Here is a 12964-nt window from a genome sequence, read left to right on the forward strand (position 1 = left end):
ACTCTAAAACAAGTCACGTGTATCCAATGTGTACTCAGAGACTTTTCTTGAAACTTTTTTCTTTTCTCTAGCAGGCACCAGTTATGGTGCTTGCTCTTGTTCATAGTGAACTTCATTCGTTGGTCCAAACCCCAATTTGAGAGTGTGAGAACACAATCCTATGTCCCAAATTAAAATTAAAAAAAGGACACAGGAGAGAATCCGCTGTTGACCACCAGAGGACGACATGGCAACGTCTCTGCCCCATTAAAGAAAGCGTCATTCCAAATGTTGAGTTAAATCAGTGTGAATGGAGCCACAAAGGAAAGTAAGTGCTCAACGTTCTGACTTGTTATCGGGGTGATCGATGGGCTGATTTGCATAATGGTGCATCATGGGAATTCCACTCCCAATAGATTTGATTTATCTTACAATAACAGCCAACTATCAACCTCTCCATCCTTCCTTCATCTGGATCATGAGTTATTTTAAAGGCAATGTCCGTATCCAAAATGACTGTACAATAATACAATAATAATAATTTGGAGCACTAGAATAATTGCATTTAATACTTGATTTCTGATTCAACCACAATATTGCCTCTGTTGTTTATTCTGGTACATGTTCAGTCTTATTATTCTGTGATGCTTTTAATTTTATAAGTATCCTCTATCCTGTATCTATATTGATTTTCAAAATAGCAAGTCAATTACAAACACACAATTTAAAATTAAAGATTCAAGATTCAGGATTCAAGAGGTTATTTGTCACATACATATACTGTGCTAAGGTCATACATACTATATGCAGTGAAATGTCATGACAACCCGGTGGGTGATTAGGCAAAATAATCTCTAAAGTTCATGTTCAATTTAAAGTATCAATCATGTTGCTAAACGACACTTTAGCAGCAATTCAAATAGCTGTAAATAAAATAATTTTGCAATGAATGCACAATTCATCGTTAATTCATGCGAATAACTTTAAAAAAATGTTATATGAACCTGTACATTCGAATTTAGATCCTCGTTTTCACAGTGTCCAAATAGTGTTCGTTTGTGGCCTTGCTTTATTTACTTCTTTAAACAACATAAAGATACAGAAATAGTCGTAGAATAAAAATAAATAGAATATGGTGTGAAGTCCAGTCTCAGCGTCATTGAAGAGATGATTGGTTAATTGGACCGCAGGCATGATTAAACACACTAGAACGATCTGGCGACATCTTGTGGCAGCACAGGGACATCACTGGTAGTAGAGTGGTAACTTAAAGCGGTAAAACACGGAACTGGATTTCCGTTCTCAATAAAAACAGCAGAGCAATAAATGAGCAAAAAAAATAGCGTATTATTATTATTATTATTATTATCATTATTATTATTATTATTATTATTCCTTCATTCTTGTCATCGAGGTTGCTTCTGCTCCGTTCCTGATCCGATCCAAACCGCGGTTCCTTGTTTTGGCCTTCACCGGAAGCAGGAAGTGGACGGACGCGCGATCACGTGACGTCACGTTCTGCCGTCGTCGTCGTCGTCGTCGTCGGGGCACCGTGTCGGGCTCCCCCGTCGAGATGTTGAAGGCTGTGGTTTTAATCGGGGGTCTCCAGAAAGGTAATGTCCCGCATGGTCCCGCCGTGGATACGTCGCGGCCGCTGGCGTCTCGCTTGTTTTAGTAGCGGCGGTTGTTTCTCAGCGCGGGGTAAGTGAGTCCCGCTGGGCTGGGTATGAGTGACGTGGCTCTAATGAGGGCTTTCCACCAACACCCCGCTCTAGTGATAACACATGAATATTATATATATATAATATTGTATAATATATATATATATATATATATATAATATTGTATAATATTAAGAACGGTGCACCTGTTGTGCACCGGTCTTAATTGTCCTTGCGTATAAACAGTGCTAGTTATTGTTATCCTTATGTCTCCGTCCATCTGTATCTGTCTGTCTGTTTCAATGATGTTTACATTATGTTCAGTCTATACACACAACGTTATGAAAATCACAATCTTCACTGAAGAAATAATGGGACGTATCCAGCATGGCGTTTTACTACCGATTTGATTAATTTGTTATGATTATAACTGTATTTTTTTTTTTGTTGCAGGTACCAGGTTTAGACCGCTTTCATTTGAAGTTCCCAAACCATTATTCCCAATCGCTGGTGTGCCCATGCTCCAGCACCACATCGAGGCATGTGCCAAGGTGGGTGTCATCAACGTCGTCGTCGTCATCAGAGTTATGAATGACACTCATACAAAGACGACGTCGACTCATTGTTTCCAGGTGCCAAACATGAAGGAGATCCTGCTCATCGGCTTTTATCAGCCAAATGAGTCGCTGACCAGATTCCTGTTCAATCAGCAGCAGGAATTCAAAATCTCCATTAGGTAAACACATCTTTTTTTGTTCGACTCTTTGTTTTTCATTTTTTGGCTACAGTTATTGTTTAATTTTATTTTTTAATTGTACGTTTCATTTTGTTATATTTTATTCGTAAATTTCAATTTTTTTTCCCAGACTGTCAAGGTTTTTTAAATGCCGATCGTCTGTAGATACACACCAATAATTGCAATCTGGCATAATAAAATCATTGATTCTTATTAGAAAGTAGAAACATATCTTATGGGCTTCCTGAAATACAGATTATCATAGATTTGGGGACGTGAACGCGCTTCTATACCACGATTCCTTTGAATTTAAAATGCGGTGAAGCAAAGGACTTTCTGACTCTGTATCTCTGTGTTCTTAAATGTTTAATATCATGTGAATCATTTCGATAAACTGTTTACAGATATTTTTCCTCAAGTTCAAGAGATTATTTGTCACATACATACACATACGGTCGTACATATATGCAGTGAAATGTCATGACACCCGGTGATTATGCACAAGCTCTATAAGCTCGAAAATACTCAAATGTGCTTAACGACACGCGGTGCTCGCGCAGGCGGCCGCGCCACAATCGCGATTCTGGGTTCTATAATTATATAATAGGATTAATTGTCTGTGTTGTATTAAATATACATCTAAATCCTCCTAAATGTGTTTACCTTCATAACAGAATATGGAGGCCATTCATCATCGTGAATTATAGGAAAGTTTCCTTCAAAGATTCTGTTGTTTCCCCTTTATTTCCAACGATGCAATTCTTTTGTTTCCTAAAACTGTGTCCGAATTCATAACTGCAAGGTGTCACTTCACAGTTCAATACGGGCGAACACTCACATAAGTCTTGCATCTAAAGTCCATATTGACGTCTCCTCATTCTGACAAAAGGGATCACTTGTTTTGTTTTCAACTTTTTGTTAAACTGCAACAGTTAGTTACTGCAATGGTTAGTTAAAAGCATATGTAGAGCAGCAGCCATGCAGCATGTAAAGATTTGAGGTACTAGTTACAGGCCTGAATGGAGCACCATGAACTTGAATGCATTGACCTGGAAGGGAAAGCATATGAACTGCCTGTGCTTGGGAACTAGCTACAGGCACATCAAAATTAGCATCTTTTAGGTCGAGGCTTGTGAACCGGTCATCCTTTGGATTGGGCGTAACCTAACTGTGTTCAATGGAATCAAGAAATGCACTGTATAATACTGACGAGATGAAGTCCAAAGAAAACGTGTCATAGCTGTTGAACCTTCTTCCATTGGTGCCAAAGCATGTTTGTCATTACATATGTACTTCTTTAATATATGTTAATTGTTTCTTTTTACCAGAGCATTTGTAACAACATTCCTGTAGCAGTTGACGTTGCTCTCCGTCTTTTGAATTGGGCTGCTCCTCTTGAACCCGTGCCGCAGGTATTTGCAGGAGTATGCTGCCTTGGGCACCGGAGGAGGCATCTATCACTTCAGAGATCAGATTCTTTCCGGCGGTCCGGAGGCGTTCTTTGTCCTGAATGCAGACGTCTGCTCCGAGTTCCCCCTGCCGGAGATGCTCCGCTTCCAGAAGGAGCACGGAGAGCCCAGCGGCTTCGTCATCCTCGGAACAACGGTGAGACTTTTCCTCCTTTTTTTGCTTTGTCTTTTAGCAGCTTGCACATCAATACGATGGTCATTATTTTTCTGTTTTTAAAAATCCTCGCTTTGCAGTTGATCTCGGTATTTTCTTTGAATCCCTCTCTTCAGGCAAACAGAAAGCAGTCCCTGAACTACGGCTGTATCGTCGAAAACCAGAACACCCATGAGGTAACGACTGTTACCGCTCATACCATCCTGGTCTGGAGCCACCAAGCTTCACAATGAATCCAAAAATTCATGTGACAGTCAGATTCTAACCCCGAGTGGCTGCTGGGTGACCCGCCTCTAGGTTTCTCATCGAGCCGGCTTTCCTGAAGACCATATGTTCTTGCGACTTCTTTTATTCTTTTCCAAAACGAATTCCTAAAGTAGCACATTTACTGATGGTGAACATCAACATCCAACACTAATAATATAAACACAATATAAATCGCATATATGTAACTTACCCTTTGAATTAGTTTAAACTTCATACTTGGGTTGAAAAATGTAATGCGTCCTGGAGTCTTGACCTGATCCCTAATGTGCGCTGAATCCCAACTCTCTGTAGGCATGAGCCAACTTCCAGTTTGTCATCGTCGTTTGTGGGATTTGGTGTAAATCTGGCTTCAAAGCGCTGGCGCTGCCTCCTCCCCTCCCAGGTGCTGCATTACGTGGAGAAGCCGAGCACGTTCGTGAGCGACATCATCAACTGCGGGATCTACCTGTTCACGCCCGACATCTTCCAGCACATCGGGGAAGTCTTCCAGAAGAACCAGCAGGACATGCGGCTGTGAGTCTGGAGGCTCTGACCCCCGGGGACCTGGTCCCGCCGGTGCCATGAATTCCCTCCACTTTTTTTTTTTTCTTCCCTAATTTCTTCATTTGTCTCCCCCATTTTCTTCCTCCTCGGCTCTCCTTTCTCGCGCCCTTCCCACCCCACTCCATACAATCGCCAGATATCCATACGACGGGTAAGTAGGAGGTGTAGCTGTAGAGCACTTAGGGTGTGGAAGACGTCTTTGATAGACAGTTAGTAGAAGAAAGATTGGGAGATTTGATAGAGTGCACCTTTTATTTTGAGCACCATACCCATCCTGAGCTCACATCTTAAGATTTCCAATATTGTCTCTACTATTAAAGGGCTGAAACCTCCCTTAGAATTAGAGTATATATATATGTATATATATATATATATATATATATATTTTGCTGTATTTTGGATTTGTGGGAACAGCACTTCTGCACACTCACTACACGGAAACCCTCAAGCACTTTCCAGAGTTACTGTTGGCCTCCATCTACCCCTCCACCCCAACCCCCTCTGGACAAACTCCATCATGGACGTTTGACAATTCATTTTAATATTCTTTTTCATCATTTTCTTAACACTACCTTTCATCTTCGGGCTCTAACAACATCCGCTAGCGGGGATGTACTTGTGCCACATGCGGCGTAGACGCCGCCACTGTGGGTTCTTGGGATCACTGTCACTTAATCAACTTCACTTTCAACCCTGCAGACGATGCACTTCTTATTTTAATTCAGTTTGCGAACTGTCCGGTTCTTAATTCGGTGCGATCCACACCGCAGTTGGAGGATTAAAACAAAGCGACTCAAAGACGTTCACAACCGCCGTCGGGTGTGTCGCAAGGAAAGCCTGAAAGTCCTGTCAGTTGGCATTGAGCGTTTATGCATGGTTCTACCTGTTTATAATGAGCTGCTTTCAGTGCATCGATATTCCTCGGGGAGACGCGAGGCACTTATTTCATTTTTTCTAGTCTTTGAAGACAGCACTTCAATAAAAATCATATCTTGGATAATTCCATGATTGTTAATATTACAAAAATTGGATTGTATTGTTGATTTTGCCACCAATACCTTCTTTAAACCCCATCACAGGGTTGTATGTGATCTAATTAAAAAATTAAAAAAGGCCCCCAGATCTATTTTGCACATCTTTTCATCATGAAAAAGTCAACGAGTGCCGCTTTTTTTCCCTGTAGAGAGGAGCCGACCAATGGCTGGCACCGGGCAGCGGCCATTCGCCTGGAGCAGGACATCTTTACCGCTTTGGCAGGACAGGCCAAGCTCTATGTTTACAAAACCCTCAGCTTCTGGAGTCAGATCAAATCTGCCGGGTGAGGACCGAACGGACTCTTTTGGCGCCCAAAAATCAGATGAAATAAGCCATCGGAAAACGGTAAATACAAGTCTGTTATCGCTTTCTGATGCCTCTGCTTTTTACAGGTCTGCAATTTACGCCAGTCGGTTATACCTCAATCAGTACAACATCACTCATCCCGAGAGACTGGCCTTGAATGGGGAAGGAGGCCCCAAAATAAAGGGTAGGTCTAATTTGATTGAAGTTTTATTCACTTTGATTAAAAATAGACATTTGCCACAGGTCCATTGATGGCGACACTTACATTCCCTAGGTAATGTCTATATTCATCCTACGGCAAATATTGACCCGACTGCTGTGGTAAGGGACGCGGCCGTCGTACACCACACTTCATTGTAGAGATGACGGCTCTGTCATTCAAAGATGATCGTCTAGGGGTTGGACTCAAGCACTGCCTAACACCACCACTCGGTCATTTCTCTGCCTCCAGTTGGGTCCAAATGTCTCTATCGGCACCGGGGTGACAATTGGTGCCGGCGTAAGGGTCCGGGAGTCCATCATCCTACATGGCGCGACTCTACAGGTGATCCACGCTTAGGACCTCATGCCAAACGACAACATTTATACGTTTCAACCTGTCCTCCTTAATCACTTCCTGTCTCCTTGTTTTTTTCCATCAGGATCACAGCTGCGTTTTGAACAGCGTGGTCGGTTGGGACAGCACCATTGGGAAGTGGGCCAGAGTGGAGGGAACGCCCAGTGACCCCAACCCCAACGACCCCTATGCAAAGATAGACAGCGAGACCCTGTTCAGGGAGGGGAAACTTACACCGTCAATAACCATTTTGGGTAAATATAAATTTTACCCGAGGTTTATTCATCACATACATACATGCGGTGAATACCTGCTAAAAGCTTCATGGCTGAAATGGCCACAAAAGTATCACTAGTCAATGGAAGTGATAATGGAAGTAAATTAGAGCATTTAAAACATTGCACATGTGCAACTAGGGTTGTAATGACATGGTTCGCCGTTCAATTTCCTGCCACAAAGTATTGTTACACCCCGGGGCGTTTAGGGTGTGGCATGGATTGCACTGTTTCGTTTTTATTCTTTCAATGAGCAAACTGAGGAACAGTTCAAGTACATGACCTAAAATAAAAACATTTTGAAGAAGCCGAGAGGAGACGTCACACTCCCCTCCCCAGCAGATGTGGCCCTAAACAACCGCATAGAGTGCCTATGCTACGGACCGGCCCCGTTTCAAATCATTACACGCAGGCTGTAAATATTGTCGGCTTTTGTGTCCTCAGGTTGCAACGTAACCATCCCCTCCGAGGTGATCATCCTCAACTCTATCGTCCTGCCGCACAAAGACCTCAACCGCAGCTTCAAGAACCAAATTATTCTCTAGTTAATCTTCCCGTCCGCCAAGTGTCACGATGAAGGATGCGGCCAGAGGAGTGTCTGCACTGATGTTGAGTTACTGTATATAAGATGTCAAAACCGAGAAGATACGGGACATTTATTTAGCGGTTTGCCGTGATCTATTTTCTTTTTTTATACATTTGTGCTGCCGTCTTTATGCGTCGTCGGGTGTGAAGCAATATCAGGAAGTTCTTATAGAGGCCAATCATGCTTGTTGATTCACCTTGGAGTTTATATCCCAGAACTTCATATTGAATTACAATACAATTTATGAACCTGGTAAAATTACTGCAGACAACCATGTCATGTATCGGGCTGGATGAAATGTGGTTAGTGAGGACATTTTAAAGACAGCCTTTATGCTCCTCAAGGGTGCCCTTCTGATGTTTGGGAACGTTCCAATTTATACAAGTAGCTTTTTATCAAAGCGTGGCAATTTATTTGCCGTTTTTCCAAACAAAATACATCAGATCTTGGGATTTCAATGGCAATCAAGCATGGCTGCATTTTAAAAATGTCAACTTGGCAGGGGGTAAGGAGATTGGGTGTGCCCTCAAATTAAGGGCGTTTGCATTCCATTACACTGGAGGTTATAGGAATCGGAGGAAAATTTGTTTTTCCCAATTTATAGTGCTGGAACAACATTAAAGTATTTGGCTTTTGAGCACCGATTTTTGCCTCCTGTTCCAAAAGATCCTTATTAACAGCAAGATAGTCTATTAAGCGGCAGTCTGGAACACACTTCACTCATTTCCAATTTGATCAAACTGCAGCCGACACAATTTTGACCATGAGCAGGGCCATGTCTCACACCTCGTCTGCCAATGATGTTGGGGAAAATAAACTCAGGTGGTTTTTTTTTTTTTTTTTGAATCATGACAATTTATTGTGCTTTTCATTGAGCAGAGTATCACCAGGTAAGTGCTTCGAGTCTGCATCATTCAATCCAACAGCTTTCTTTATTGTAGCGACTTACTGAAGCATAACCTTACTACTGTGTACATTATGTGATGTACACATAGCTTAACTAGGCTTTCCACATTAGCTTCATGCGGCCATTACAGACACAATATACATGTATAAAACGACTCCGCTCACTTTAGGTTTATCTTAATATTTGTTGTGCCCTTACCCGTCAAACACCACAACATGAAAAAAAAAAAAAGAAAGTCTCGAGCTTGTCAACTGGGAGATGTGAAGAACTTCCCTAGGTCCACCTTTCCCTTGCTGCACAGAGTTCACGGGAAATAGATGAAGATGAGTGGCCGAGGATTACAGACCAGTGATGGAGAAAGGGGTTAACAGTCTACGTTCAGCGCTTGCAAAGAGGTCACAAACGGCTGTGCACTTACTTTGAGAGAGCGTTGGCAGACTTGTAGAATTCGCTCAGCTCCGGGGACGTAACCGGCTTGAACAGTTTACGTGAGGAGACTAAAAATGTGGGTTGCACAGGGATACGGTCTTTTGCAAGGGACATAAACATCACAGTAGGGTCACACACCAAAGAGAATTCATGACCTCACAAGACATGCCCAGGCCAGGATAATCACCCCACGCTGCATTTAACTCCCAATTGCCAATCTACATTAAATATTTTTCAATTTACATTCATTCCATACAAGTGTGTTTGCATTTAATTATTTGTGCTTACCTTGTCCATCATTACCGTCCACAGTAGAAAAGACTTGACCCTTCTGCAGTAAACGCTTCCAATACTCTTCGGGGAGCGACAACATACGACAAATCACCTAGAGACATTCAGAGTCAGACATTCAGTCAGTCAGACAGTGCATTTTAAGTCTGTCACATTTCTTGCATATTGTTTTTTGAGAAATGCTGGGACAGGGTTTTTTCTGAGATGTGGTTTTCCACTTAAGGTGTCTAACTGGGCTTTAGGAGGCCCTGGGCCAAACACATTGGAGCCCAATTTAGCCTCCAATTGCTCTTTTGATTCCAATGTTCCTGTGGCTGACAGCACCCTTGTGTTGTTGGCCGAAGCATTTTACTCATCCCAGTGCAGACATGCCAACCTTTGGCTGAGTGTTTGTGTCTCTCAAGATGGTCCTTGGGGGGGGCTCGGCCATCCCGTGTCCAACTATAGTAGGTCCAAACACACGGGCCAAATTGTTCTTGTCCATTTGACAATGAGGGCTCCTCATGACTCTAAAAATATAAGGAAGGATAAATTATATAGATGCATGCATATATATGTCTATAGGATTAGCTATATAATAGCAATTGTGGTGATGCATTGCCAACTGTAAGAGTAACACATTTTAATACTGTATTTGCTCCTTAAGGAATGGTCACACTGCTGGCGCACAGGCGCTGCCAATCGACAGGCTGCAATGCATTTCAAACAGAGCCTGGCTTCCTCCAGCTCAGGGGGAGAAGCAACGTTCGGTGAGGAGCTCACAGCTTCACAGCGACAAGGAAAGTTGAACAGATTTCAACTTGATGCAAATGAGCAGCGCCGGGCACCGGTCGATACCCAATAGGAGGGAAGACATGCTCTCAATGGCGCTGATCCTTGGAAAATGGACACCCTGACATTTGTTCATGATTAGGCTATTTGTTTTCATTTATTTTTTATTAAAAATATCCCTTAAACTATGGAAAAAAAATAACACTTCATTTTATGTTTCTCTAATAAGTACAACTCTATTTTAAGGGACGGGTGGCAAGATTAGTCACGTCATTTTTTCAAGAGGTAATTTATTTTGCAAGTAAACAGCTACACCATTACTTTTTTTTTTTTAAATGAAACTGGCATGAGACCTGGCGACGAGACGAGATCGACTTGGCTTCACGCTGCAGCCCCGTTGCCAGCGGTGTGAGCGTACCTTTACAGTGCAACATTTTGGAGCTTTTTTTCTCCCCCCCTTCAACAGTCTAAAGGTTCAGTGCGTAGAATTTAGTGGCATCTAGCAGTGAGGTGGCAGATCACAACCAACTGAATAGCCCTCCCCATGGCGGTGCAACATGGCGGCCTCCATAGAAGAGGCAAGTCCACAAAACTTGCGAAAAATGCAAAAAGCCCTCTCTAGAGCCAGGTTTGGCCATTCGGGGCTACTGTAGAAGAAACATTGAAGCAACATGGCGGCCTCCGTGGAAGAGGACCCGCTCCCTATGTAGATAAAATTGTCTCGTTATTAAGATAATGCCAACACGACTTATTTTCATGGGATTATACACTAATTAAAACATTATTATGCATATTACAGGTGCATCTCATAAAATAAGGATATCATGAAGTTCAATATATTTTGTCACTCATTTCAGAAAGTGAAACCTATTATATAGATTCATTACATGTAGAGTGAAATATTTCAAGCCTTTATTTCTTGAAATGTTGATTATTGTGGCTATAGATAATGAAAACCCAAAATTCAGTGTCTCAGAAAATTTGAATATTGTGAAAAAGTACAATATTGAAAAGTCATGGTGTCACACCCTAATTAGCTAATTACCTCAAAACACCTGCAAAGGTTTCCTGAGCCTTGAAATGGTCTCTTAGTCTGGGTCAGTAGGCTACACAATCATGGGGAAGACTGCCGACTTGACAGATGTCCAGAAAACAGTCATTGACACTCTCCACAAGGAGGGTAAGCCACAAAAGGTCATCGCTAAAGAAGCTGCTTGTTCACAGAGTGCTGTATCCAAGCATATTCATAGGAAGTTGAGTGGAAGGAAAAAGTGTGGTAGGAAAAGGTGCACCAGCAAAAGGGATAACCGCAGCCTTGAGGATTGTCAAGTAAAATCCATTCAAGAATTTAGGGGAGCTTCACACGGAGTGGACTGAGGCTGGAGTCAGCGCATCAAGAGCCACTACGCACAGACGAATCCAAGGCATGGGCTACAAATGTCGCATTCCTCGTGTCAAGCCGCTCCTGAACCAGAGACAAAGTCAGAAGCATCTTACCTGGACTGTGGAGAAAAAGAACTGGACTGTTGCTCAGTGGTCCAAAGTCCTCTTTTCAGATGAAAGTAAATTTTGCATGTCATTTGGAAATCAAGGTCCCAGAGTCTGGAGGAAAAGTGAAGAGGCACAGAATCCACATTGCTTGAAGTCCAGTGTGAAGTTTCCACAGTCAGTGATGATTTGGGCTGCCATGTCATCTGCTGGTGTTGGTCCACTGTGTTTTATGAAGTCAACAGTCAACACAGCCATCTACCAGGAAGTTTTAGAGCACTTCATGCTTCCTTCTGCTGCCAAGCTTTATGGAGATGCTGATTTCATTTTCCAGCAGGACTTGGCACCAAAAGCTGGTTCAATGACCATGGTGTTACTGTGCTTGGTTGGCCAGCAAACTCGCCTGATCTTTATGGGGTATTGTCAAGAGGAAGGAGAAACACTAGACCCAACAATGCAGATGACATGAAGTCTACTATCAAAGCAACCTGGGCTTCCATTACACCTGAGCAGTGCCACAGGCTGATCGCCTCCATGCCACGCCGCATTGATGCAGTAATTCATGCAAAAGGAGGCCCAACCAAGTATTGAGTGCATAGAAATGAACATACTTTTCAGAAGCCTGACATTTGTTTAAAATATCCTTTTATTGATCTTATGTAATATTCAAAATTTTCTGAGACACTGAATTTTGGGTTTTCATTATCTATAGCCACAATCATCAAAATTCCAAGAAATAAAGGCTTGAAATATTTCACTGTGTAATGAATGTATATAATACACTACTCACAAAAAGTTAGGGATATTTGGCTTTCGGGTAAAATTTATGGAAAATGTAAAAAGTTCATGCTACAGTGATATATCATGAAAGTAGGGCAATTAAGTAGAAGCATGCAATGGTGATTTTCTCATCTCAAACAATTTATTGAAACAAAAGCCAACAACAGTGGTGTGTTTACCACAACAAAAAAATGTCTGTCTAACTTGTCATGTGCCCTTGAGCATCAATTACAGCTTGACAACGACGTCTCACGCTGTTCACAAGTCGACTTATTGTCTGCTGAGGCATGGCACCCTACCCACATAGGTTTTCTATGGGATTCAGTCTGGAGAAAGTGACTAGACACCTGCCCACACTGTAACACCACCACCACCAAAGGCTCGTCTGGTGACAACAGTGGCTGATGCATAGCGCTCTCCTTGACGTCTCCAACATCGTTGGCGGCCATCATTTCTGCTCAACGTGAATGGACTTTCATCAGAGAACAGCACTGAAGCCACTGGTCCCTTGTCCAGCGTAAATGTTCCCTGGCCCATGCAAGACGATGATGCCTGTGCCTGGTGGTGTGGTCAGGTATCCTTGCAGGTCGTCTAGCACGCAGACCACGCTGATGTAAACGTTTTGAATGGTCTGATGTGACACTTGGGTGCCTCTCACCTCCCTTACATGTGCCTGGAGTTGAGTGGCATTCATCATCCGGTTCCGCAGGGCACTGTTCACAATGAAGCGG

The 12964-nt window shown here is 42.6% G+C and overlaps 2 protein-coding genes across 3 annotated transcripts in view; one reads left to right on the forward strand and one right to left on the reverse strand.

Moving 5' to 3' along the window:
- Window positions 1-1497: 1497 nt before the first annotated feature.
- Window positions 1498-8385, forward strand: LOC307244314 (mannose-1-phosphate guanylyltransferase regulatory subunit alpha-A). 2 transcript variants are annotated; one of them, XM_080019462.1, is made up of 13 exons: window positions 1498-1592; window positions 2094-2191; window positions 2273-2376; window positions 3789-3981; window positions 4116-4175; window positions 4649-4779; window positions 4946-4960; window positions 5993-6127; window positions 6237-6334; window positions 6425-6471; window positions 6602-6694; window positions 6792-6960; window positions 7426-8385. In XM_080019462.1, the coding sequence occupies exons 1-13, from the start codon at window positions 1553-1555 to the stop codon at window positions 7524-7526; spliced, it is 1284 nt and encodes a 427-aa protein (XP_079875588.1). In that variant the 5' UTR covers window positions 1498-1552; the 3' UTR covers window positions 7527-8385. The 2 variants fall into 2 exon arrangements, with proteins under 2 accessions (XP_079875588.1, XP_079875589.1); XM_080019463.1 differs by lacking the exon at window positions 4946-4960.
- A 336-nt stretch (window positions 8386-8721) lies between these two features.
- LOC307244371 (rac GTPase-activating protein 1) overlaps window positions 8722-12964 on the reverse strand; it is a gene marked incomplete at both ends in the record, with an annotated part of 32737 nt that continues 28494 nt past the window's right edge. Inside the window, 4 exons of the mRNA XM_080019520.1 lie at window positions 8722-8767; window positions 8893-8971; window positions 9192-9288; window positions 9571-9703. Of these exons, the coding sequence (XP_079875646.1) occupies window positions 8722-8767; window positions 8893-8971; window positions 9192-9288; window positions 9571-9703 (355 nt within the window). The remainder of the gene's footprint in view (window positions 8768-8892; window positions 8972-9191; window positions 9289-9570; window positions 9704-12964) is intronic.

The sequence above is a fragment of the Zeus faber genome, assembly GCF_960531495.2.
Source record: "Zeus faber genome assembly, chromosome: 18".
In the NCBI taxonomy this organism is placed as follows: Eukaryota; Metazoa; Chordata; class Actinopteri; order Zeiformes; family Zeidae; genus Zeus; species Zeus faber.